Source organism: Mixophyes fleayi, chromosome 8 (assembly GCF_038048845.1).
Source record: "Mixophyes fleayi isolate aMixFle1 chromosome 8, aMixFle1.hap1, whole genome shotgun sequence".
NCBI classification, from domain to species: domain Eukaryota; kingdom Metazoa; phylum Chordata; class Amphibia; order Anura; family Limnodynastidae; genus Mixophyes; species Mixophyes fleayi.
The window spans coordinates 108,293,547-108,317,753 of record NC_134409.1 but is presented as its reverse complement, the minus strand read 5'-3'; the positions used below and the strand labels follow the sequence as shown (position 1 = coordinate 108,317,753).

General features: G+C 38.6%; 1 protein-coding gene across 15 annotated transcripts in view; it reads right to left on the bottom strand.

The window, feature by feature from the left end:
- The window catches only part of IQSEC1 (IQ motif and Sec7 domain ArfGEF 1), a 492,717-nt gene that overhangs the window by 17,108 nt on the left and 451,402 nt on the right, over window positions 1-24,207 (bottom strand). For 13 of the 15 annotated variants that reach the window (XM_075183135.1, XM_075183134.1, XM_075183120.1 and 10 more), the window contains 6 exons: window positions 19,935-20,096; window positions 11,757-11,879; window positions 8,600-8,766; window positions 5,980-6,119; window positions 4,223-4,252; window positions 1,676-1,801 (listed from right to left, as the gene is read on the bottom strand). In XM_075183135.1, the coding sequence (XP_075039236.1) occupies window positions 1,676-1,801; window positions 4,223-4,252; window positions 5,980-6,119; window positions 8,600-8,766; window positions 11,757-11,879; window positions 19,935-20,096 (748 nt within the window). The remainder of the gene's footprint in view (window positions 1-1,675; window positions 1,802-4,222; window positions 4,253-5,979; window positions 6,120-8,599; window positions 8,767-11,756; window positions 11,880-19,934; window positions 20,097-24,207) is intronic. The other 2 variants (XM_075183122.1, XM_075183123.1) reach the window with 1 other exon arrangement.

Here is a 24,207-nt window from a genome sequence, read left to right as displayed (position 1 = left end):
TGAGCTACTTTGGAGAGAGCTGATAAATTCCAAAGAGTCCATGACTTGACAGCCACCTGAAAGGATTTATTAACCTGCTCGCCTGTTATCACTCAAAAAGTCTTTAGTCCAGCAACAGGCAATGTGTTCACACCAGATACCTTGTATGTAGTTCAGTGACAGCTGGAAAGTCTGATGTTGCCTCAGTCTCCTACCCAGAATTATTCTGACATTATTTTTTGTAAGAGAGATTTTATATCCCATAGATTGTAGACTTGCGAGCAGAGTCCTCTTACCTATCTGTCTGCATGTATTACCCAGTAGTGTCTTATAAATGTTTGTTCCCAATTGTAAAGCGCTACGGAATTTGCTGGCGCTATATAAATAAATGATGATGATGATAACCAGTGTCTTCACAGAACACATTGTTTCTGCCAAAACTAATGAAACAGTCAAAATGAAGTTGTAACAGCAACGTGTCACAGATCACTTATGTTATCATTAATATATCTGTTATTATGTCTCCTTCATTTAATTTGTGTAACATACCCCTGGAAGACAGCCAGTAAAGGAGTAGATGACACATGATATAACAAATAAACAAGTTGGATTTATCAATTCTGTTTCATATAAAGATGTGTTTGACACCACAATCTCAAACTACTAAAATGTGCTGTTTGGAGGTCACTGCTCCTTCCACTATCCAATTCTCAGTCTGTGGCTTCCTGCTTACCACATATTGTGACACTGCCTCAGCTACATTGTGTCCTGATTAAAATAATCGCACAAGTGAGCAGGCCATTGTCTCATACAAGATCCATACACTCACTCCTTAAATAATCTGTGCTGCTTTTACTATGCGTTTGGGCACAAAACAACAACCAGGAGATGACACATAATAACAAACATCTGCTCTGACCCTAATCAAAAGTACCATTAGCTAAATTTACCAAAGTGATGTTTTATATACATATTGATAATTACTCAGTACAGGTAACACGATTAATCTTACATTGATATAATTACAACAAGTAAATGCCACTAGTAATGCTCAATGTCTGAAACTGCGTCTTTCCAGATTTAAGAAATAAAATAAGAAGGCTAAAAATAAATGAAAAATAGAAAAAGGTAGAAAAAAAATGCTTTATTTAATTAAGAAAGCATTTTTGTCTGATGGTAAAACAAGCTAGGAGGACCGCGGTGATACTTGTACTTGGAAAGCTTTGGCGGACAGGGAGGGATTCACAAAGGGGGAGAATCCCTGAATCTGGTGAAATAATTTTTGCAGGATTTAGGGATTTTCCCTATTATATAAATAGACGGCACAGTCTCCTGCCTTTTCTATTTATCTGCAGCATTTACAAAGCTATATTTGCAATGCCGGCAGCATGAGTCTGTCGTAAGTGTATAGATTAAGACGAAGAGGCATCTCTTTGATCTCTAAATCTATTTTCAGGAAAGGGATGAAAGCACCAAAGTGATGGTGATAAAACTTTTAGCAGTTGCGGAATGCTGCGAGCTGTATAAATAATATGTCACATGATTCCTCTGCCGTTTCTTTCCATCATAATAATGCGAACGCGCGGCTCTTTTCTCGAGCGCTACTGGCAAACAATATTAATAATAAAATACCCTAACTAAATTATGCCTGAAACTGACATTTCCTCTGATAAACTCATTTTAATCCAATACATACCACTAGCAGGTCGTTGAACAGGAAGATTTCTCTCTGATGTAAACCAAGCTTCTGCGGTTTGTTTGGATCAGGGACTTCAAAGAGACGACAGTAACAGACCAGTCTTCGGTGTGGTAAAGAGAGGACCTATAGGAAGACACATTGTATGTTGCACATCAAACTGTCACAGTACAGGAGGAGGTGTATATAATATATATATATATATATATATATATATATATATATATAGTCAATGTAGATTATCTCTTAAATCACTTTATCGTAAATGGTCAACCACCAGAAAGTTATTCAAGTACGTCATCCATGATACTCCCACAGGCAGCAAAGATTTTACTTTAGCTAAAGGTTATCTGTACTTGTTTTACCCACAAAATCAAATGATAATCAGTAAGTTCTGCATAGGAATATCATTATTAGCTGTCCTCGAAAACTGGATGAAATTGGTCTCATTGGTCTCATAGCCTTGTCTTCTCTCTTTTGGTTCTTCAGCGCTTGAGGTGAAATAACTTCACAAAAAAGAGTTACTGAGTAATGGGAGTACTTCTCTTCATTCCCCATAGAAAAGTCTCAATTATGTGATGTATTCCAGCGATATCTCCATTCTGTTTATTTAGTGCAACACAAATACATTAAAGCAATCCTTGCCATAGCCAACCAGCTGTGAGACTGCATACACACGGTATGTCTCAGTGTTCTTATACACTAACTTTCCGCTCCGCCCAGCTGCTTCCTGAATGTAGCTCAGGGCAGGAGTCAAATTGCACCTACTGTCCTGTATGAGGAATGCACCTGTAATGCTGTAATTAGTGCTGGCCATAAAAAAAGACGGACAAGTGTATTTTTAACAGTCAAAGTCAATTACAACATTCTTTTTGCACGTCCTCATAGAGGACAATTACTTCTTTTTGACTTGTAAATGGAAGAACACTACTCAAAGACACTGAGAAGGGCTGTGTGTGCGTAGCCTATAGCTAGTCACTAGCTACTTTGTTTCTAGCAATGTGGTGGCTTTGAACACGTTTGTCCGAAATTGACAGGTGTAAACTATCATCTTAAATTCTGTTGGCCAATGGATGAATCAGCCCATGCATGGTTTTCAACAGCTAACAAAAGGCCCTTTGAGATCTGTTTTTCAGCCCACTGGACAAAAACATTAGATCAATGTAACATGGCTCTCCTTGCATGTGGCCAGTTTGACCACAGATCTAGAGTAACAAAGGACAAATTAACAGATGCCCACACATGTGGCTAACTGTAGAAACACAAATGTAAATTCCATCTGTATATTGCATACATTAGTACTCGATACTGAATGTCAAGGGGAGTCACACAGCACAAAATACATAGATACAAAACACAACATTCATATGTACTAAACAGGGTATCTGAGGACCTGGAAGAGGTGTACATTCAAAACAACATTAAAACATCATTCACTAACAACAGAAGCACCCGTTTGAATGGTATAATTGAATTTAATATAAGTAAAGGGGAACAGCATGGTTTTAATGTTCGTATTGTTCAGTAGTTTGTGAAATAATTCTCGCAGCTGTAATAGCGAATTTACACCTAGAGTTTACAGCAAGACACTACACTCTCTCACACTGTATAGACATTTCAACATTTCTTTATAACATCTAAAGAATACATCGCTTTGGCGTGGTAAGATTGTTGCTTACAAGGTACATAGACCCATCCAAAACTACAGTGGAGGCATCCATTCTTGAGCATGGAGCCTATCAATTCATTACAAATCAGTGTCAGTGACATTACTAAGGCCCAGAGGACAAACAATGTCACTGTAACATACCAAAATAAAAATTATGTAATTATATATATATATAATTATTTTTATTGATAACTATCATACATCATCTAATAATATATAATCATCTAAGATATTTTGTATATTGATATACAGTAACGCTCAATAAAAGCTCTTAGTCTATACAAAGCATAGCTATTGCTTTGGGGAATAATTATTTCTAATCAGATACGTGTCATTCTATGCCTGCAAAATACTGCTTGATCTCGGCATAAAAATTCATTCATTTCTTGAATTTAAAAATGCATTAATATTGCAGTTTTTTAATGGGGTTGCAAGTAGATGTGTTTGCATACACATGCTCACTGACCCATATAGGCGAGATGTTCCCTGGCTGAGGTATGAAATTCTGTATTGTTCCTTCCAAAGGTGCCTTTTGCCAGCTTTACCTGACATATATTAATACATTTTAGATAGAACCCGGTATAACCTCAAAATGTAACTTATTTTGTGTTCTTACTGCGCATTTGTAATTATTAATAGAACTCTGTGTCTACACATTTTTTCTTATCTCCTTCACTACTTATTTAGCATGCTCTTGGCCAAACAATGATGAGATTATAGATCTGTGTTCTAGGTGGTGGTTTGCAGGTGCACAGATGCGGAACGTTGGCGTGAAAGCTACAAATTCAAGTATGTGAGGATGCAGGAACAGAACTGAGAGACATTAAATGAGTTCTAGAGAAGATTAACTAGGAAGTGTTAAGGAAACGAATACCTACACAGCCAAGTCCATGGTGTAGGGATCCGATCTACAGTAAAAAGACACACATAAATTAATTAGCAGTAAAAACATGGTAAACACAGAATATACAGTGACAACACAAATAACTCTGCTAAATAACTCCAACAAACGTTATGAAGGATTGGACGAGAAAACACTAATCTCAAAAACTCTTAACGACACATGTAAGAAATGAACAAGTTTGACTATATTGCTCTACTACTTTTCAGACTGAGAACTCATATTTGTTATTTTTTTTAGGGAACTGGTGAATTCCATTGGTAATCTCTAGCTGTGAGGAACAAGACCATGGTATTTCCAAATCTGGTCTGTAGGTTTCTCGAAAAAACACCCCAACTTTAGCCAACTTCCTGGCTAATTTTGCTGCAGTAAATGGATTCAGGTTTCCACCCTAAGTATGGAGCCCCAGGAAGAGGTCATCTCTGATGTCATTGGTTAATTATTCTCTGTAAAGAGCTTTTTAATATGTAGGTGCAATATAAATGACAATAAAAATCTCACCTACACTGTGAAATGACCAGATGTAGCAATAATATGGAAGAAGTAAATGACCACATAACTATATTTCTTTAATAGGTGGAGATACTGATCATTAGAAATATTACACAGTTCTAAACTCTCATGTATTAAAAGGGAAATAACACAAACAAGTGAACTGCTTGAACAGGTAAAAAACATGACCGTAACAAAGGCCATCACTTTATCCAGGTATAGCAAGACTTTCTGGCGCAGTGTTGAGGGGACTTACATTGCGTTTGAGAGGATAGTGTGAAATGTTTGTAACAAGATTTCATGGGAATCACAATATAAGAGCGCGTATTAGTTGTGCTACAACAGTTACAACACACTGAAGTAAGACTGTATCACATGCTGTAAAGAACTGAGAAAACCAGCAACACACAGCGGGAACACAGCTACTAGGTAGTGACCACTGGAAGGTTGGTTAATACATAGGATGATGCACTCTACAGCAGTAAAGGATGTGGAATTGGTAAATATCGTTTGGGAGTTGAGAAACCTCTTGATTTAGAGACGTGTCTATAGTGAGCATAGTACATTATAACGTCATATAACACTCAACCTTTTCAAAATGGATTCGAAAACAATATAAAATATTTTATTAGCCACGTAATATTGTGGAAATAATATACTGACATCTAATCATGACCCTATTCTAAACAATATTTGTCTAATTAAAGTCAAATTGTACTGAAATTAAATTGTGTTGAGTAAAATCAGGATGTTTCCACTATTTAAAATGTATTACAGGGCAAAATATAATGACTTGTACGGCACTGCTACATAGTCTTCCAGTAAGATGAGATAAAATAATGAAAGATAGAGCACTCATTCTCTACCTACCTCCCAACTGCCCCCATCTAGGTGGGCTTGACATCACCATGATGAGCAGGTACCACGAGCACCTGCCACTGGTGCATGTGTCAAAACTTTTGTTAAGGGGACTGGAGGAGGGTTGGGGGCAGCCTAGTGCTTTGGGGGGCATGGAATGAACTCAACATGGTGTGACCATGGAGTGCTTATGTTGTCCTGATTACTTGCAGGACAATGTTGAGCGGTATGCCCCTACACAAACTTTTAAATGACACTTTAAATGGAATACCCTTTCTCAATCAAAGGGAACAGTCCATTAAAATATATACTTTTCAATCACATCACTTTTGGTTACTATTACTATGTACTGCTAAGGCAAATAAATAACTTTCAATAACTTACCGGTTTCTTGCCTACAATAAGTTTTTCAACCTTCTGAACTTGGGAGACGTGATCTTCATTCGTCTTGAGTTCACGCTTACGGATGCGCTCGTAAATGCCTATTAGCATCTCCCGTGGGATGTCCTCACCATCGTCTACACCTGCAGAGCGACAGTTCTCATTACTAAATGTACGCAAACATTACAGCTTGATGCTACTGGTGTCTGTGCAAGGTCACAGCCAAGGACAACATACACATCATTGGCTGTAAGATAGGTGCATCAGTGTGAAAATTATATTCACATGGCTTCCATCACTTACTTGTTATACATTAATTACCAATCTTTCCAGTCTTCAATATTTAATTACAAAGAGATGTATATGTATTTAACACAGGCATGCCCTTCCTTGGGACCAGACACTGATCTACAAATCCGTTCTGCCCCCACCAACAGTATGCGTCCCACCCGGGCAGCAGGTCATAGTCCAGGAAATAGGAGAGGCAGGCAGAAGAGTCTGCCTCTGAAGTGTACAGATACAATGGAAGAAGGTACATGAGGGCTCTCTTACTGTAATAAGCGGGTAATCTTGCAGTATCTCCCTGTAATTTGCAATATTCATCCGTCCTTCAATTTTAACAAGATGCCCAGTCCCCACTGAGGAAAACCATCCTCACAACATGATGCTTCTACTCCCATACTTCACTGCTGGAATGGTGTTTGCTGAGGAATGGACAGTGATAGATTTGTGCCACACGTAATGTTTGGAATTGGGGCCAAAAAGCTCAACTTTTGCAGCATCTGAGCACAAAACCTTATCCAAAATTTTAGCTGGGTTACTCTGATGTTTTGAGGTAAACTTCAGAGGGTAGACATATTAAAGGGCGATTTTTGGAAATCTACGATATTCAGCGACTTTGACAGCTAAATTTAAACACGTGGCCATTTTAAATTTAGCTGTCAACGTCGTTGAATATTGTTGATTTGTAAAAATTGCTCTTTAATACATTTACCACAGATGTGCTTTGATGGGGCTTTTTTCTAGCCACTCTCCCATATAGCCAGATCTTTTGCAGAGCTCTTGAAATGGGTGATTGGCAGTCATGCACTTAGAGGGTGTTTCAAATTGTCCCTAGATAGGCAGGTCCCATCCTCAAGACCAGCCACTTTAGTGCCGTGGCTCTACAGATCTGTCCTGCCACTCCCATCTACAGTGTGCATCCCACCCCCTTTTGTTGCAGAATTCCATAACGCAGTGTGCAGAAAATAGAAGAGTCTGCAGAGCCAGATGGAAGAAGATACGTGTGGGGAGAGGAGTGGAAGAAAAGAGAGCTATTACTGTAACAGGAGTGGAAGCTGGGTATTAATTTAAAGCTGAGAGTGGGTGATAATCATTTAATAGTGGGTAGGAAATATTAATTAATTGGTGTGGGTAATTTATTTCATAGTGATAACTTTATAGTGGTTTCATAGTAATGACTATTATTTAATTAATACTAGGGTAATTTGGGGCTTGTTAATTTAATGTGGGGTTGAGCTTAGGGAGAAGGAGGGCTGTTTATTAATTGTGAATTTCCATTATTTAATATTGGGAAAATTTGGGTGTTATAGGTTTACTTATTAAATGGGAATACTTATTATTTAATATTGGGGCTGTTTGATGGGAAATATATGTATTTATTAACTCTGAATGCTATTATTTTAATTTTGGGGCTAATTGGGGGGAGGGATAGATCTATTTATTAAATGTGGATACTATTAATTCAATGTCAGGGCTGATAGGGAGAAAATAGTATATTTATTAAATGTGAATACTATTAATTTAATATTTTGCTGGTTTTAGAGAGGGAGGCCTAATTATTAAACGTAGATGCTACTGATTTAACATAAAGGCTAGCTGGGGGGCGGGAGGCTTAAATGGTTTGCTCACTGCTAGACTTTCCATATTTTATGTATCTCCTTTTTTTCCAAACAGGGCCCCAACATTCCAGGATCCAGACAAGCAGCAATTGAGCTTAAGAGATCAGCAGCCGCAGGTAGTAAAATCTACAGGAACAGGTAGCAGAGAGCAGCACAGTCTGCCAACTGTCCTGATTTTGTATGACTACCTCGCTCAGTCAGGACTTTGTCCCAAATGCAACAACAGTTAGGATGTATGTCTTGCTTCACACTGAACTGCTCGTTAAAGGCAAGCAACATGCACTACAGTTAGGTGCAAGCAGCTCGCCCTTAACACGCAGTACAGTGTGAAACAGAACATACATCCCAACTATCATTGCAGTCACAAATGCAAGTTTGGACTGAGCGGGACAGTCACGTAAAATTGGGACTGTCACACTGGAATCAGGACAGTTGGCTATCACTGGCCATGTATTTGAAGTGGATGGGAAGAGTTGGAGAGCAGCCTGGCACTGTCTCAAATAATAGCCACACCCCTTTAATACACTCTGGTGGTGTTGAAGTTTTTGTCATTACCGAGGTGATCTGTCGGACTATTTTCAGGCATAGTTTTCATGCAAGACATTTTAGCTACAGCTCTGTGTTTAAACTATGAATATAACAATGCACTCAGTTTAGTGCTACTTGGAGTGTTAAATAATAGTATTTGTGAGGAAAATTTAGAGGAACAGAGTGTTCTTTACCTCTTAAATTCTTCACAAAATCCTCTAGTTTCATCTTACGCTCGGGCTTGACATTTGGACTGTACATGTCGGTGTTCAGGAGGATGATTGCAAATGCCAAAATGAAGATGGTGTCAGGGTTCCGGAACTGTCTGACAACACCTGGGTTACAGATGCAGTACCGCTGGCTGAAACACAAGATCATAACATTAAGTACATGTCAATACAATTCTACTAGAGTATTAGATGAGCTGACTTTGCTCACAAAACCACATTCCATGAATAACAAATAATGTTCAACTTTCTCTAACCAGACTCTCTGCTCTCACGCCCTTTAAACAATATTGTCTTACCATTTTCTCACCTAAGGGCCTCGTATACTCACTGTACCACTCACTGCTAACAATGAGTGATGCTCCTAAATCCTTTCACAAAACAAACTGGGAAAGAAACTTAGGTGAGGACCTGGATGATGAGGACTGGTCAGACATATGGGAAGGAGTAACCAAATTCTCCATTAGTGTCAGAGTCAAAGAAAAACGCATATAAGCTCTTGTACCGATCGTTCCTTGTTCCGACCAGGCTTCAAAAATTCTATCCTAATTCCTCACTTCTTTGTTGGAGAGACTTCTTTTTTCATAAATGGTGATCCTGTCCATCCATAGAGGATTTCTGGTTGGGGGTTCGAAATCTTGTTACTTCTTTAATCGCCACCAACCCTGCCTTCCAGCCGAAATATGTACTACTTCCATTTCCTGATCTTTCCAAACATCCCAATAAGTTTATGAGACACATCCTATGTGCAGCCACCTGCTTGATAGCCAGTGTCTAGAAGAGGCAGAATCCCCCAACTATAGATGCTCTTATGAAAAGAATCTGGTCCATCCACGAAATGGAACAAATGACTAGTATCCTGTGATATTCATTAGTCTCTTTCTATAAAACATGGACCGCATGGATCCTGTTTAACAATGCCCCCCTCCCTCACTTTTAGCTCTCCCCCATTCATTATTGAAATACATTTTACATACTTAATTTTCCACTGATCTCTTGTTGCCCGGGAGGCCGCCACACCCTCTTCTCTTTTTTTTTTCTCCTCCCCCCACCTTCCCCCCCTCTCCCTTTTATTTTTATCTAAAACAAAAAACAGGCATCAAAACATCACAACCCTTCTTTGTGATCATCGTGCACTTGAAGATAGCTATTTTCACTGTCTACTGCACATTGTACTATTGTTTTCTGTCTTCTTTGTGTAAGATAGCCAAAGGGTTTTTGTACAAATTTGATGCTATTAATAAACTGTTATTTTCAAACATTAACAAAATATACAACTTGTTGTACATTATAGTGTTGGTGTAGACAATGTAAGCAGCCCACCCCATGACAGGCAAATTGTTAATGAACTCTCTGTAAGATCACTGAGTGAGGAGCTTCTGCAAATTTGAATCAGGAGAGCGATGTCCTACATCAGGGTTGGCTAACCTGTGACACTCCAGGTGTTGTGAAACTACAAGTCCCAGCATGCTTTGCCAATATATAGCAGCTTATTGCTGGAAGGGTATGCTGGGACTTGTAGTTTCACAACACCTGGAGTGTCACAGGTTAGTCAACACTGTCCTACATAATCATTACAGGCTTGGACTCTGTAGACATCAGGTGAATGGTGTCACCAAAGAAAATAATACATGATGGGTATACTTGCTATAGCAAATTCCCTTTTCCAGGTTTTTGAGTTAATCTGGAGAACGTTTCTCTGCCTTCACATCCCCATATTAAATTTAAGAAAAATGAATGGAACTGGTCTAGAAGAGCTGGCACTCTGATTATTGCACCACAAATACTATCCTGTCACAGATGGTGGGAACTGTCTACCCAACTAGACGGACAGGTATGAGGGCTCCATATGGTTGTTTATCAACTGGAAATAGATACTGGTAGTTGTCTGACAATAGCGGGGAAGCACACATTGCCCAAGGTTGCTGGAATGGTTTCTCATATGTTGTTATCACTGATTTTCATTTCCATATTAACTTCAACACAAATTAAAGATACACAGCTAGGTTTTCTTTCAGCTTTGGGAGAGTATTATCAATACTAAATCAAAAAGTGGGGTATGGTTATGTGTTTAATCTTCTCCTATCAAATACATATATATTTTAAAATTAGTTCCTGGTAGGAGACTCTGTTACTTGTGAATGATCCTCCTATTGTCCTTGATGAAAATGAATTATGATAAATTAGATTTCTGTCACAATTTGTGTCTCTATATATACATTTTTTGCGTGGTACAATTTAATTTTATTGTGTAATTTTTTTGGAATACATATACAGTAACGGGGCAGGGTACTTTACAGATTTATTGTTTCTGGATTGTTTTTCCTTGACTACCTCCTGGAGAGCAGTTCAAGTGTCAAGAGCAGGGGGGGTTGTGATGCACCAAATCGCTTCATTTCGGCGATTTGCGCCATTGATGGTAATGTTCACTAGGAAGTGGGTGGGTTCCAGGAAAAAGACCTCCCGGGGGTCTGGGAGAGGTTCATGAAATTCATGAGTCTCCTGGACATTCTGGGAGGGTAGGCAAGTATGCACAAGATATGTGACAGTACTTATAGACACAAATAATAGTTTCTCAGGTATTCTTGATTGAATTATTGGAAATAATACTGTCAGTGTAATAAAAACAGTTTGTAATAACTTCAACACAAAAGAAAAAACAATGTATTCCCCAGTCAGTGTTACCAACGCACCTCTCTACATTAGAGCATACTTCAGCTGCTGATGAGATGTATTTCTCATGCCTGACCTTCACCCGCAGACACTTTATTTCCAGAGAGAGCTCATCTCTCCCCAGTGTTTTCACACATGCTGTTTAAATTCCAAGTGACCGAGCTCTGACCATCTGACTCTGCTTAAGTCAAACTGCAAGAGCTTAGGAAAGCTTAAATCTTTTATTAACTGTATGCAGCTCAAAATATTACGCATTCCTGCTAGGCTGCTCTCCTGCTACCCTTGGGAACTAGCTCTAAAAATGTCAAAACATATAAGCGTTTTACCTGTACATGTATTTTCTAAAATATATACAACGCTATTCACTGTGACAATTATTTTATGTATGCAGCCTACAGTTGGTGCGATTGAAACAGAAAACACAGGTATGAGATAAATGCTGAATACATACCTAAATGCTTCAATGAGTCGCTCTACTTTCTGAGCTTCTCCCTGGACCCGTATATGAGCCTGGAACTTCCTTAGCGCTTCGTCTAACTCCATTGCTGAGAAATCCATCTCATCAACCACACAGCTGGAAGACAGAATTACAATTGCTTAGTTCAGCCTCCCAACTGAGAAAAATATAACTGTTGGAAATCATAAAAAATAATAATATTAAACACAGTATAAAATATTATAATATTACTTGTTATAATTCAATTATAGAACATAATTGTAAAAAAAAATCATAAGGATACACAATTAATGCTACCGGTACCTAATATAAATGGCATGAGGACAACTACAAATAGCATAAACACCCATCATAAATAGCATGGGGGACTACCATATTATTGAAATGTGGAGACACCATAAATGACATGAGATCTACCATAGTTATTGGAATGTGGCAACACCATAAATTACATGGAGATCTATCGTAATTATTGGAATGTGGAGACACCATAGATGACATGGTGATCTACCACAGGTATTGGAATGTGGAGATACCATAAATGACATGGAGATCTCTCATAGCTATTGGAATGTGGAGACACCATAAATAACATGGAGATCTACCATAGTTATTGGAATGTGGCGACACCATAAATTACATGGAGATCTATCATAATTATTGGAATGTGGAGACACCATAGATGACATGGTGATCTACCACAGTTATTGGAATGTGGAGATACATAAATGACATGGAGATCTCTCATAGTTATTGGAATGTGGAGACACCATAAATGACATGGAGATCTATCATAGTTATTGGAATGTGGAGACACCACAAATGACATGGAGATCTCTCATAGCTATTGGAATGTGAAGACACCATAAATAACATGGAGATCTACCATAGTTATTGGAATGTGGCGACACCATAAATTACATGGAGATCTATCATAATTATTGGAATGTGGAGACACCATAGATGACATGGTGATCTACCACAGTTATTGGAATGTGGAGATACATAAATGACATGGAGATCTCTCATAGTTATTGGAATGTGGAGACACCATAAATGACATGGAGATCTACCATAGTTATTGGAATGTGGAGACACCATAAATGACATGGAGATCTCTCATAGCTATTGGAATGTGGAGACACCATAAATAACATGGAGATCTACCATAGTTATTGGAATGTGGCGACACCATAAATTACATGGAGATCTATCATAATTATTGGAATGTGGAGACACCATAGATGACATGGTGATCTACCACAGTTATTGGAATGTGGAGATACATAAATGACATGGAGATCTCTCATAGTTATTGGAATGTGGAGACACCATAAATGACATGGAGATCTATCATAGTTATTGGAATGTGGAGACACCACAAATGACATGGAGATCTCTCATAGCTATTGGAATGTGAAGACACCATAAATAACATGGAGATCTACCATAGTTATTGGAATGTGGCGACACCATAAATTACATGGAGATCTATCATAATTATTGGAATGTGGAGACACCATAGATGACATGGTGATCTACCACAGTTATTGGAATGTGGAGATACATAAATGACATGGAGATCTCTCATAGTTATTGGAATGTGGAGACACCATAAATGACATGGAGATCTACCATAGTTATTGGAATGTGGAGACACCATAAATGACATGGAGATCTATCATAGTTATTGGAATGTGGAGACACCACAAATGACATGGAGATCTACCATAGTTATTGGAACAGGGAGGCACCATAAATGGCATGAAGACCCGCCATACAGAAAATGTAAGGTCGAACCACCACAAATGACATTGAGATTCACCATAATTAGCATAGGAAACCACTGTCTGTAGTGGTCCAATATCCCCTTGTCCAAACAAGCACTTTAGAAATAAACCCAACAGCGTCATTTTGAACATTCTGAGCATCATCAACTGCACCAGATTGGAAATCATCAATTAAATTAGTAATTTAGTCCCTATTACCAGTACAAAGATATTTTGCTTACTGTTATACATTTACAACTAACGTATCACCTTACAATTGTCTTAAGTTTCACTGGACCAAGAAAAATCTCTTTAGCTGAATTAATGTACAGAGTTTTTTTTCTAGCAGAGAAAAAGATTGGATCTAATTATACGTAGCTCTGTCATCCAACATTGAGCAATAATCTCAACAATAATTTCACATGAACGGTTTCTAATCTTCTCAGAGTGGTCATTTCATTTGTAATGAGATCATAAAACACTAGTTCACCTGCAGAATTGGTTATTTCCTACCAAAATATAATTTTATATTGTTTAATAACACACTACACTTAAGACAGTATCAAATAGCCAAGTTAATACAACGCACCTTAGAAACAAAATGTTTCATTTAAGTTCATCTAAGCAAAAATAAAAGTATGTCAATATATTTTCTAGGTCAGTCCACTATAAGGCAAAGAATTAAGGGAGGGAGGAAAGGAAGAAAGATGGTAGATGCACAGAGTCTGTTATGTTCAGGTCAGTGATGAAGTCAGTTCTGTGGGATCCGGACAATGTGAAGTATTAGCAGTTTAAGTGTTTGGGTGATAGAAGTTCCTGAAGGGATTGCAATATGTCTGTATACTTTAGTGTGCAAGAATTTATGTTCCCACTGCCTTGGTGCAGGTTTTAGAAAAGGGACAATTGAATAAAGCAATGTTAAGTGCTGTGACTCACAGTAACCAATCAGATGCTCGCTGTCTTTTTTCAGTTTGGAAAATAGAAGCAAATATATGATTTGTTGCTATAGGTTACAACAGATTTGTGCATATAGCAACATTTCATTACAGAATCCCCTAAATGAGAAACCTGGCAAGAGAGAAAAGCCTTATCTCCTGTGAAAACACTGGGCTTTCCCCTATGTACCGAACGCTACTTAAATATAGCTGATGGTAGGGATTGCTGGGGTACGTGTGCCACTGTAATCCACCTTTCGCTATCGCCATCTCAGGATGGTGATAGCAAAAGATATCAAAAGAAAAAAATTATTTGTTTGAATATTTTTATTGAACAATTTTATCCCCAAATCACGGCTTCCAGTTCCAGAATGTGTCAACCGGCAAGCCAGGGTCAGATGCACCAAGACTGGCTGGTGAAGCGGTAAGACTACTCTAACTGCTGCCAGCCAGTATTGCCAGGCAGCTGAGTAGATTTCTTGACAAATCATGGAGACAAGAAAATTGTCCCTAATGCCACCTTTTAGTAAATAGACCGGCTAGTGTGTATTCTTACAGAATCCTTCTTGGGTGGGACACTTGGTGGTAGCATTTTTATCTGGACTTCACCCCTGGGAGTATATTTACCAAGCTGCGGGTTTGAAAAAGTAGAGATGTTGAGATATTATAGTTATCATTTATTTAGTACATTCTACAAAATGATAACTAGAATCTGATTGGTTGCTATAGGCAACATCTCCACTTTTTCAAACCCGCAGTTTAGTAAATATACCCCTAGGTATTCATACCTTCCTCAGTTATTGCATCAGTTTTGTTCTGAAACATCCACCTTAAAATTAATAGAGAAAAAGTATTCTCTTGGATTGTGGTGGTAAATGGACGTTTAAAATATATTCAGATTAGGAGAATGTTTTGCACACTGCTTTGCCTGCAACAAATGCATGTGAAATGAAGCAACACTGGCGGCTACCATTTGTGCTAAGCAAAGCTGATGTGTTTCACAGGGAGATATGGTCATGCTTCTATAGCAGACACAGGAATGATCAGCTCCTTTGCCTTTAGCAATGACTTAAAATGAATGTGTTTTTTTATGACTGTAAAAATACCCGAGAATCAGGCAAAGAAGTAAGAAAGTATTTTATGAACTTCATTTTGTCTTTGATTGATAACTGTTAGTATATTTGCTCCCTGCTTTATACTTGGCAGGCATATATTATAAAGAGGCTTTGGACAGGCACTGATCTGTATTTTAACTTTCTTTGATGCTCTAAGACAGAAGTAAAGATAAGGAAGTAAAGGTGTAAATGCTGACAAATCTCCTTGTATAATAAATATGAATTGATTGTCTGCAGATAAGTAAAAGGTATGGTTTTATATATATATATATATATATATATATATATATATATACACACACACACACACACACACACACGTATATATCTACTATATAAAAGCCTAGTAGGCGTGTGTCTGTGTGTGAAAAAAAAAAACCAAGCTGCAGCGCCACCTGCTGGGCAGAGTTATACACTGACCTACTAAATTCTTAGTGTGTGTGGGAAAAAAAACTCAGAAAGGGCTGAAATTTGGTATACTAAGATGTTTTTAATTTGTTACTTTAATTTGTTAATTGTTAAAAGTGTTTATAAAGATTTTAAAAAAATATATATATATTTCTTGAAGGAGAAGTGACATTTGGGAGTGGTTGGTGGTTGCCGGGGGTGACAGTTGGGAGTGGTTGGTGGTTGCCGGGGGTGACAGTTGGGAGTGGTTGGTGGTTGCCGGGGGTGACAGAGCGAGAGGAGTGTGATACTCAGGACCACTGAGAGAGATCCCTGTGTCTGGATAGACATCTGGATAAATGTGGCGATAAAGATGAAGGATGAGGTGATGGACAAAAATGATGAGGTGGTGACATGTGGACAAAACCACATTAAAAAAGGACGCTTACGTCGGGAAGTAACGCTCTTCCCCTGAGGAGGCCTGGCCTAGCCCCAAATGCATGACAAGAACCTTTTTAGCACCTTAAGTAGCTTGATTTGACTAGAATGCATGAGTATCATGCACGGGTTAACTTGTATATATATATATATATATATATATATATATATATATATATATATATACAAACACACACACACACACACACACACACATATATCATACTTACCACATACTTACCTACTTTCTTCAGCTCTCTTCCGGGAGCCAGCCAGTGGAGGGGGGCGTGAGGGGGCGGGGCGGCCAAAATCGCGTCATTTCGGCCCCGCCCCCTGTGACGTCATGACGCAAATTGCGTCATTTGACAGCGGGGGGCGGGGCTAAACGCCGCGATTCATCGGGAATCGCGGCGTTTGGGATCTAATTCTGCCCACTTCACTAGGAAGTGGGCACTTCCTAGTGAAGTGGGCAGAATTCGGGAGATTGCCACACTCGCCCGGGAGTCCGGGAGACTCTCGCAAAATGCGGGAGTCTCCCGGACATTCCGGGAGAGTTGGCAAGTATGACTTACCAACTTTCGAAAGTTGGTTTCCGGGAGCCTGCCGGGGCAGGTGGGCGTGATGGGGGGGCGGGGCTCCAAAGTGTGCGTCACTGGGAATCGCAGCGTTTGGGACCTAATTTTGCCCGTGGGCACTTCCTAGAGAAGTGGGCAGATCCGGGAGATTGCCACACTCTCCCGGGAGTCCGTGAGACTCTTGCAAAATGCGGGAGTCTCCTGGACATTCCGGGAGAGTTGGCAAGTATGATATATATATATATATATATATATATATATATATATACACATACATAAATACATAAATATATATATTCAACCATAGCTATTACTTATCTTTACTTAACTATGTATGTATATTTATATAGTTAGATATAGATATAGAGGTACAATAACCAACAGTCATGCAGGTTAGTATGTGTAAGCTTTAGTGAGACAATCATTATTGCCACACTAGGGTAGTAGGATTGTTTGTGACTTCTTTGGCTCCCAGCTTCAAGTAAATCCAGCCCATTATTTCAGTGGTTGATCCAGCTGTCCATTAGTCACAGATACTTGTATACAGATCTCTCATAATGGAATAAATAAAGGTGCTATACCTTCACTATCCCTGGAAGAAAAGGAAGAGGTGGAGTGGAATGTGAATAGTCGGAGGAGTATTTTGATTATCAAAGGAAATCTAAAAGAACAAATGCAGTAATTGATGCCTTCCCCAAGCTTATGTGAGCTTTAAAAGCAGATATCTTTCCAGTCCTATTACTCTACATGTACAGTATTGCTGTAATCCTTCTTGTCTTTTGTCTGATGCCGTTGTCACAGTTACAATCATCTGCAGAGCTCCGAAGAAAGAAAGATCATTTAACCATAGTGTCTATTTTACTGAAATGTCTCCAAGAATAGCTAAACACCAGCAGAACAGGGAAAAGACAACACATTTTATATCTAATAGATCTTTTTAAAAGCCATATTTGTCAGAATATTCTGCATTGTATCAACACCTGACAAAGAGGCCATTCAACATGTCTCATAAATTGGAAAAAAATAGCTGATGTACCAAACAGCAATGTACGGTGGAATTATGGGGCACAGCGGGGCACAGTGGAGCAGGTTGGGAGAGAGCTTTAGAAAGGATTGGATTATTGGTGATTCTGTAAATTAGTTATCTCCTCAAAGGCGACAAGGTAATTAGACTGTTCTTGGGACTCAGTGGTCATCCTGGAATGAGCCTGCAGGAGATTGACAGCCCGCTAAAAGCCATTTAACAGCACAAATCCTTGCTAAATGCCAGAGCTGGGAGAACTCTACAAATTAAGTTATAAAATAATAAGACAGTGAGATGCAGTTCAAGGACCCAGAGCATCAATTGCAGCAAGCTGAGATTTGTTCTTGATGGTTAAATATGGTTCTGAGATGTTTACTGTCAGCGGTTTGATGTGTATCAAATAATTGTCAATGTCTGAATCAGGGGCAGGCTGGGCTGGGGGGCAAGGGGGTATCTGCCCCCTTTGCCAGTCCCATAGTGGGCTACCTTGGACTGGGTCACCTGCATTTTTTCCCTTTAAAATGTTCCTAATAGGCTTTTGATCGAGTCTTGCACCCCGGACTAAAATTTGCCAGCCCTCTCCTGATCTGAATGTAACTTGAAGGTACGCCTCACTCATATATATGTGCCATAGAACAAGATGAATATTAGGCAGGATGAACACTAACAGCATTGATCATGGTGACTGCTTCTGGAAATCAGGGTGTTGGAGAAGCTTTTTTTTTAATTGAACCAGGTTAAATTGATTTTATATACTACATAAAATGTGATTAGATTGATGAGATTGTACTGACTGCTTAATAAGGAGTCAGCGGGTCTTTAAATCACTCCCCAGCTGAAATAAATATATCCATCGAGTAGTTCTCATGATAATGAACACCATGCATAGGATGCTGGCTGCTTTGTACAGCTGGATCAATTCTCCACAGCACGGACAGGAGAGCCTGCAGGGCTTAAGGCAGCAGCAGCTCTTACTGAACTATATCTCCCATAATGACCAGCGACTCAATGGCTACTTTCTGATATAATAAAACTATTAATATAAAAACATGTTCCTGTAATCTATAGTTGTTCTTCTGCAATCATCTATCAGTAGTGGATATAATAGGCCTAATTCATTAAGGAAACTAAAGCAAAAAAAATTGTAACTTTGCACTTTGGCAAAACCATGTTACATTGGAGGGGGAGCAAAATTTAAAATGTGATGTCAAATTTATATTTGGGGTAAGCCATGTCCGAGTTCAACTTTAAATGTCATTGTAAAAATAAAGCTATCAAGTATTTGTGTGCTACATGAAAAAAATATCTAGTATTTATCTTATGTGCAAAATAATAAACTAATTTGCACCCCTTGTATTGTAACATGGTTTTGTCCAGGAGAAAACCTACTCATTTTTTTGCCTAACTCTCCTTAATGAATGTTCAATAACATGTATAGGAACCTTGAAATAATGAATATGTGAAGACACCACAAATTAATAAATAAGACAATTCACAAAAATCTAATTTAGAAAATGGATAACTTATAATGAATACATTATTATAATGAATACCTCCCGGTAACAGTCTCTATTTTGGTGGGACAGTCAAATATTAATATACTAAAGCCTACAAACGTACCAGACCTATCAGGGTGAGTCACAACAACTGCCCACCACTGCACATATTGGTAGACTAATTATAGCAAATCTAGTTTGAACCCCCTCAATGAAGTGTTCAAAGTCTACAAAAATAAGGGAAAACAAAAACATTTTTACTTAAGTTATGCCAAGGTATGGAATACTTCCCTTATATATATATATGAACGTTACAAAATGCCCTTTCACAAAACAGCTAATTGTGATAACTGTTAGTTTATTGTACGGCCCCAAAGAATTGCAACATGATATTGAAAAACCCATGGCAGCTCATTGGTACAATAATACTCACTCGAGGACATCTCTGTTGAACTGTTTCTGCCTGTTGCCCAGAAACTCTCCAATCATCTGTCGGCTGAGTCCCTTTCTCTGCAGGAGAAAATGAGCCACTCCAACTGGGGTGTCTGGTACAAACCCTCGTTCAATAAGATACTGTACCCCCTTTTCTGGTTTCCTATGAGAATAAAAATATCCAAAATAATTAATTGGAGAGGAATACATTGCTATTTAACATTTTATGTGACAGTTATTGTTCTGGTTTAATTAAAATATATAAGAGTATGCTGGATTAAAATGTAATATTTTTATCTTGTTTGAATAATATATTCTGAGTGACTGTACAACCTATACAAGTACACAGATAAAACATCATAAAAGTATATTAGTAAAAATACATGCCGTCAGTGCTGGGTGGATGTGGACCCATTGTGCTCCAGCTAACCTACTGCTGTACACTTTTAATAAATGTTCACAATCTTTCATTCCTGATCATTATGATTATGATACTTTAAATGCATACTTGCCAACTCCCGGAAACTTGCTTCCTGGAGTTGGGGGCGTGACTGGAGGGCGGGGCAAGGCCAAGCGCGCCATTTTGCCCCCCCGCAAAACCGTGCTGTACATCGCGGGAGGCGGGGCCCCCTCCCGCCCTCCAAAATGGCGTGATTCACCGAGAATCACGTCAAATGACGCGATTCTCGGTGAAATCTTGGAGCCCGGGAGACTGACCCGAATTTCGGGAGTCTCCCGGACTTTCCAGGAGAGTTGGCAAGTATGTTTAAATGGTGATAGAAAATCAGCACTATCGCCACATTTTAGTAAATGGACCCGTGAGTCAGAGGGAGTAACAGCGTCAAAACCAATAGATAATCACAACTGAAGTGCATGCCTGCACTTATGGTATAGTGTAATCATCAGCTATGTATATAGCACCACTAAATCTGCAGCATTGTACAGAGATCTCACTCACATCAGTCACATTAAGGGTCATTTTTAACGGTGTCCCAAAAACCCAGTATGGAGGAGTACATGACAATAAATAAATAAATATAAGTATTTATTTCTGGTGCAGAGGAATGTAAGATCACCATGATGAAGCAGGTCTAGCTAGGCCAGTGGCTCAGGGCAAATTTTTCTCCTGCCCTTTTATTTAACCAGCTGAACATACATATGAAGCCTTTGCAGTTCATGTACAACACATACAAAGCCATTAATGTAACATACACACATGGCATTGCATAGTTTAAATAAGCTTGGCCCTGTCACAATATAATTGAGGAATGACAACAAAGTCATTTTTGTGTTAGCCCTATATCATAAACGGATTTTCTCATAGTGACTCAAATATCATTGTCCTGTTTAAAAGGAAATAGTAAAAATATTTTGTAATCTGTAACTTGATAATTAGAATCCTAAATTTGGCCACTTATACAATAAGCACCGTTTGCAAATCACAAAAATGTGGATCTGCTTCTTTAATGCCAGAAGTGCACTTTCTTGTCCGTCAAGTGAATTTTAGAGATTTCTCTAGTTGTTTGAACCATAAAAAGGAAATGCAGCAAGTTCTGAGGGTTTACAGATCCACCAAATAATCCACAGGGTGGAAAGAGTGAAACTTCACTTCAAAGTCCAAACTACTAGTGCTTTACTACTACTACTACTGCATTACTACTACCACCACCACTTTACTACTACTACTATTACTGCTTTACTACTACTACTACTACAGCTTTAGTACTACTACTACCACCACCACTTTACTACTACCAATACTGCTTTACTGCTATCTACCACTTTACTACTACCACTACATTACTACTACTAACAGCGCTTTACTGCTACCTAATGCTTTACTACTACTACAGCTTTACTACTACTACTGCTATAGCTTTACTACTATTACAGCTTTACTACTACTACCACCGCTTTACTGCTACCTAATGCTTTACTACTATTACAGCTTTAATTTTACTACAGCTTTACTACTATTACTACCACCATCACCACTGCTTTATGGCTACCTATCGCTTTACTTCTACTACTGCTTAATTACTACTGCTTTACTACTACCATTACTGCTTTACTACTACCACTAGCGCTTTACTGCTACCTAATGCTTTACTACTACTACAGTATTACCCCTACTAACACCATCACCGCCTCTTTACTACTACTACTAACATCTCCACTGCTTTACTACTACAGCTTTACTACTACTACCACCACCATCACCACCGCTTTACTGATACCTATCACTTTACTACTACTGCTTAATTACTACTGCTTTACTAATACCACTGCTTTACTGCTACCTAATGCTTTACTACTACTACTACTACTACAGCTTTACTACTACCACCATCACCACTGCTTTACTGCTACCTATCACTGTACTACTACTACTGCTTTACTACTACTAACAGCGCTTTACTACTACCTAATGCTTTACTACTACAGCTTTACTACTACTGCTACTACTACTACCAACATCACCACCGCTTTACTGCTACCTATCGCTTTACTTCTACTACTGCTTAATTACTACTGCTTTACTAATACCACTGCTTTACTGCTACCTAATGCTTTACTACTACTACTACTACTACTACTACTACAGCTTTACTACTACTACTACCACCATCACCACTGCTTTACTGCTACCTATCACTGTAGTACTACTACTACTGCTTTACTACTACTAACAGCACTTTACTGCTACCTAATGTTTTACTACTACAGCTTTACTACTACTGCTACTACTTCTACCACCATCACCACCGCTTTACTGCTACCTATCGCTTTACTTCTACTACTGCTTAATTACTACTGCTTTACTACTACCATTACTGCTTTACTACTACCACTAGCGCTTTACTGCTACTAACAGCGCTTTACTGCTACCTAATGCTTTACTACTATTACAGCTTTAATTTTACTACAGCTTTACTACTATTACTACCACCATCACCACTGCTTTATGGCTACCTATCGCTTTACTTCTACTACTGCTTAATTACTACTGCTTTACTACTACCATTACTGCTTTACTACTACTACTAACAGCGCTTTACTGCTACCTAATGCTTTACTACTACTACTACTACTACTACTACAGCTTTACTACTACTACTACCACCATCACCACTGCTTTACTGCTACCTATCACTGTAGTACTACTACTACTGCTTTACTACTACTAACAGCACTTTACTGCTACCTAATGTTTTACTACTACAGCTTTACTACTACTGCTACTACTTCTACCACCATCACCACCGCTTTACTGCTACCTATCGCTTTACTTCTACTACTGCTTAATTACTACTGCTTTACTACTACCATTACTGCTTTACTACTACCACTGCTTTACTACTACTAACAGCGCTTTACTGCTACCTAATGCTTTACTACTATTACAGCTTTAATTTTACTACAGCTTTACTACTATTACTACCACCATCACCACTGCTTTATGGCTACCTATCGCTTTACTTCTACTACTGCTTAATTACTACTGCTTTACTACTACCATTACTGCTTTACTACTACTACTAACAGCGCTTTACTGCTACCTAATGCTTTACTACTACTACTACAGCGTTACCCCTACTAACACCATCACCGCCTCTTTACTACTACTACCAACATCACCACCACTTTACTGCTACCTATCGCTTTACTTCTACTACTGCTTAATTACTACTGCTTTACTACTACCACTGCTTTACTACTACTATCAGCGCTTTACAGCTACCTACCGCTTTACTACTACTGCTTAATTACTATTGCTTTACTAATACCACTGCTTTACTGCTACCTAATGCTTTACTACTACTACTACTACTACAGCTTTACTACTACCACCATCACCACTGCTTTACTGCTACCTATCACTGTACTACTACTACTACTGCTTTACTACTACTAACAGCGCTTTACTACTACCTAATGCTTTACTACTACAGCTTTACCACTACTGCTACTACTACTACCAACATCACCACCGCTTTACTGCTACCTACCGCTTTACTACTACTGCTTAATTACTACTGCTTTACTAATACCACTGCTTTACTGCTACCTAATGCTTTACTACTACTACTACTACTACAGCTTTACTACTACTACTACCACCATCACCACTGCTTTACTGCTACCTATCACTGTAGTACTACTACTACTGCTTTACTACTACTAACAGCACTTTACTGCTACCTAATGTTTTACTACTACAGCTTTACTACTACTGCTACTACTTCTACCACCATCACCACCGCTTTACTGCT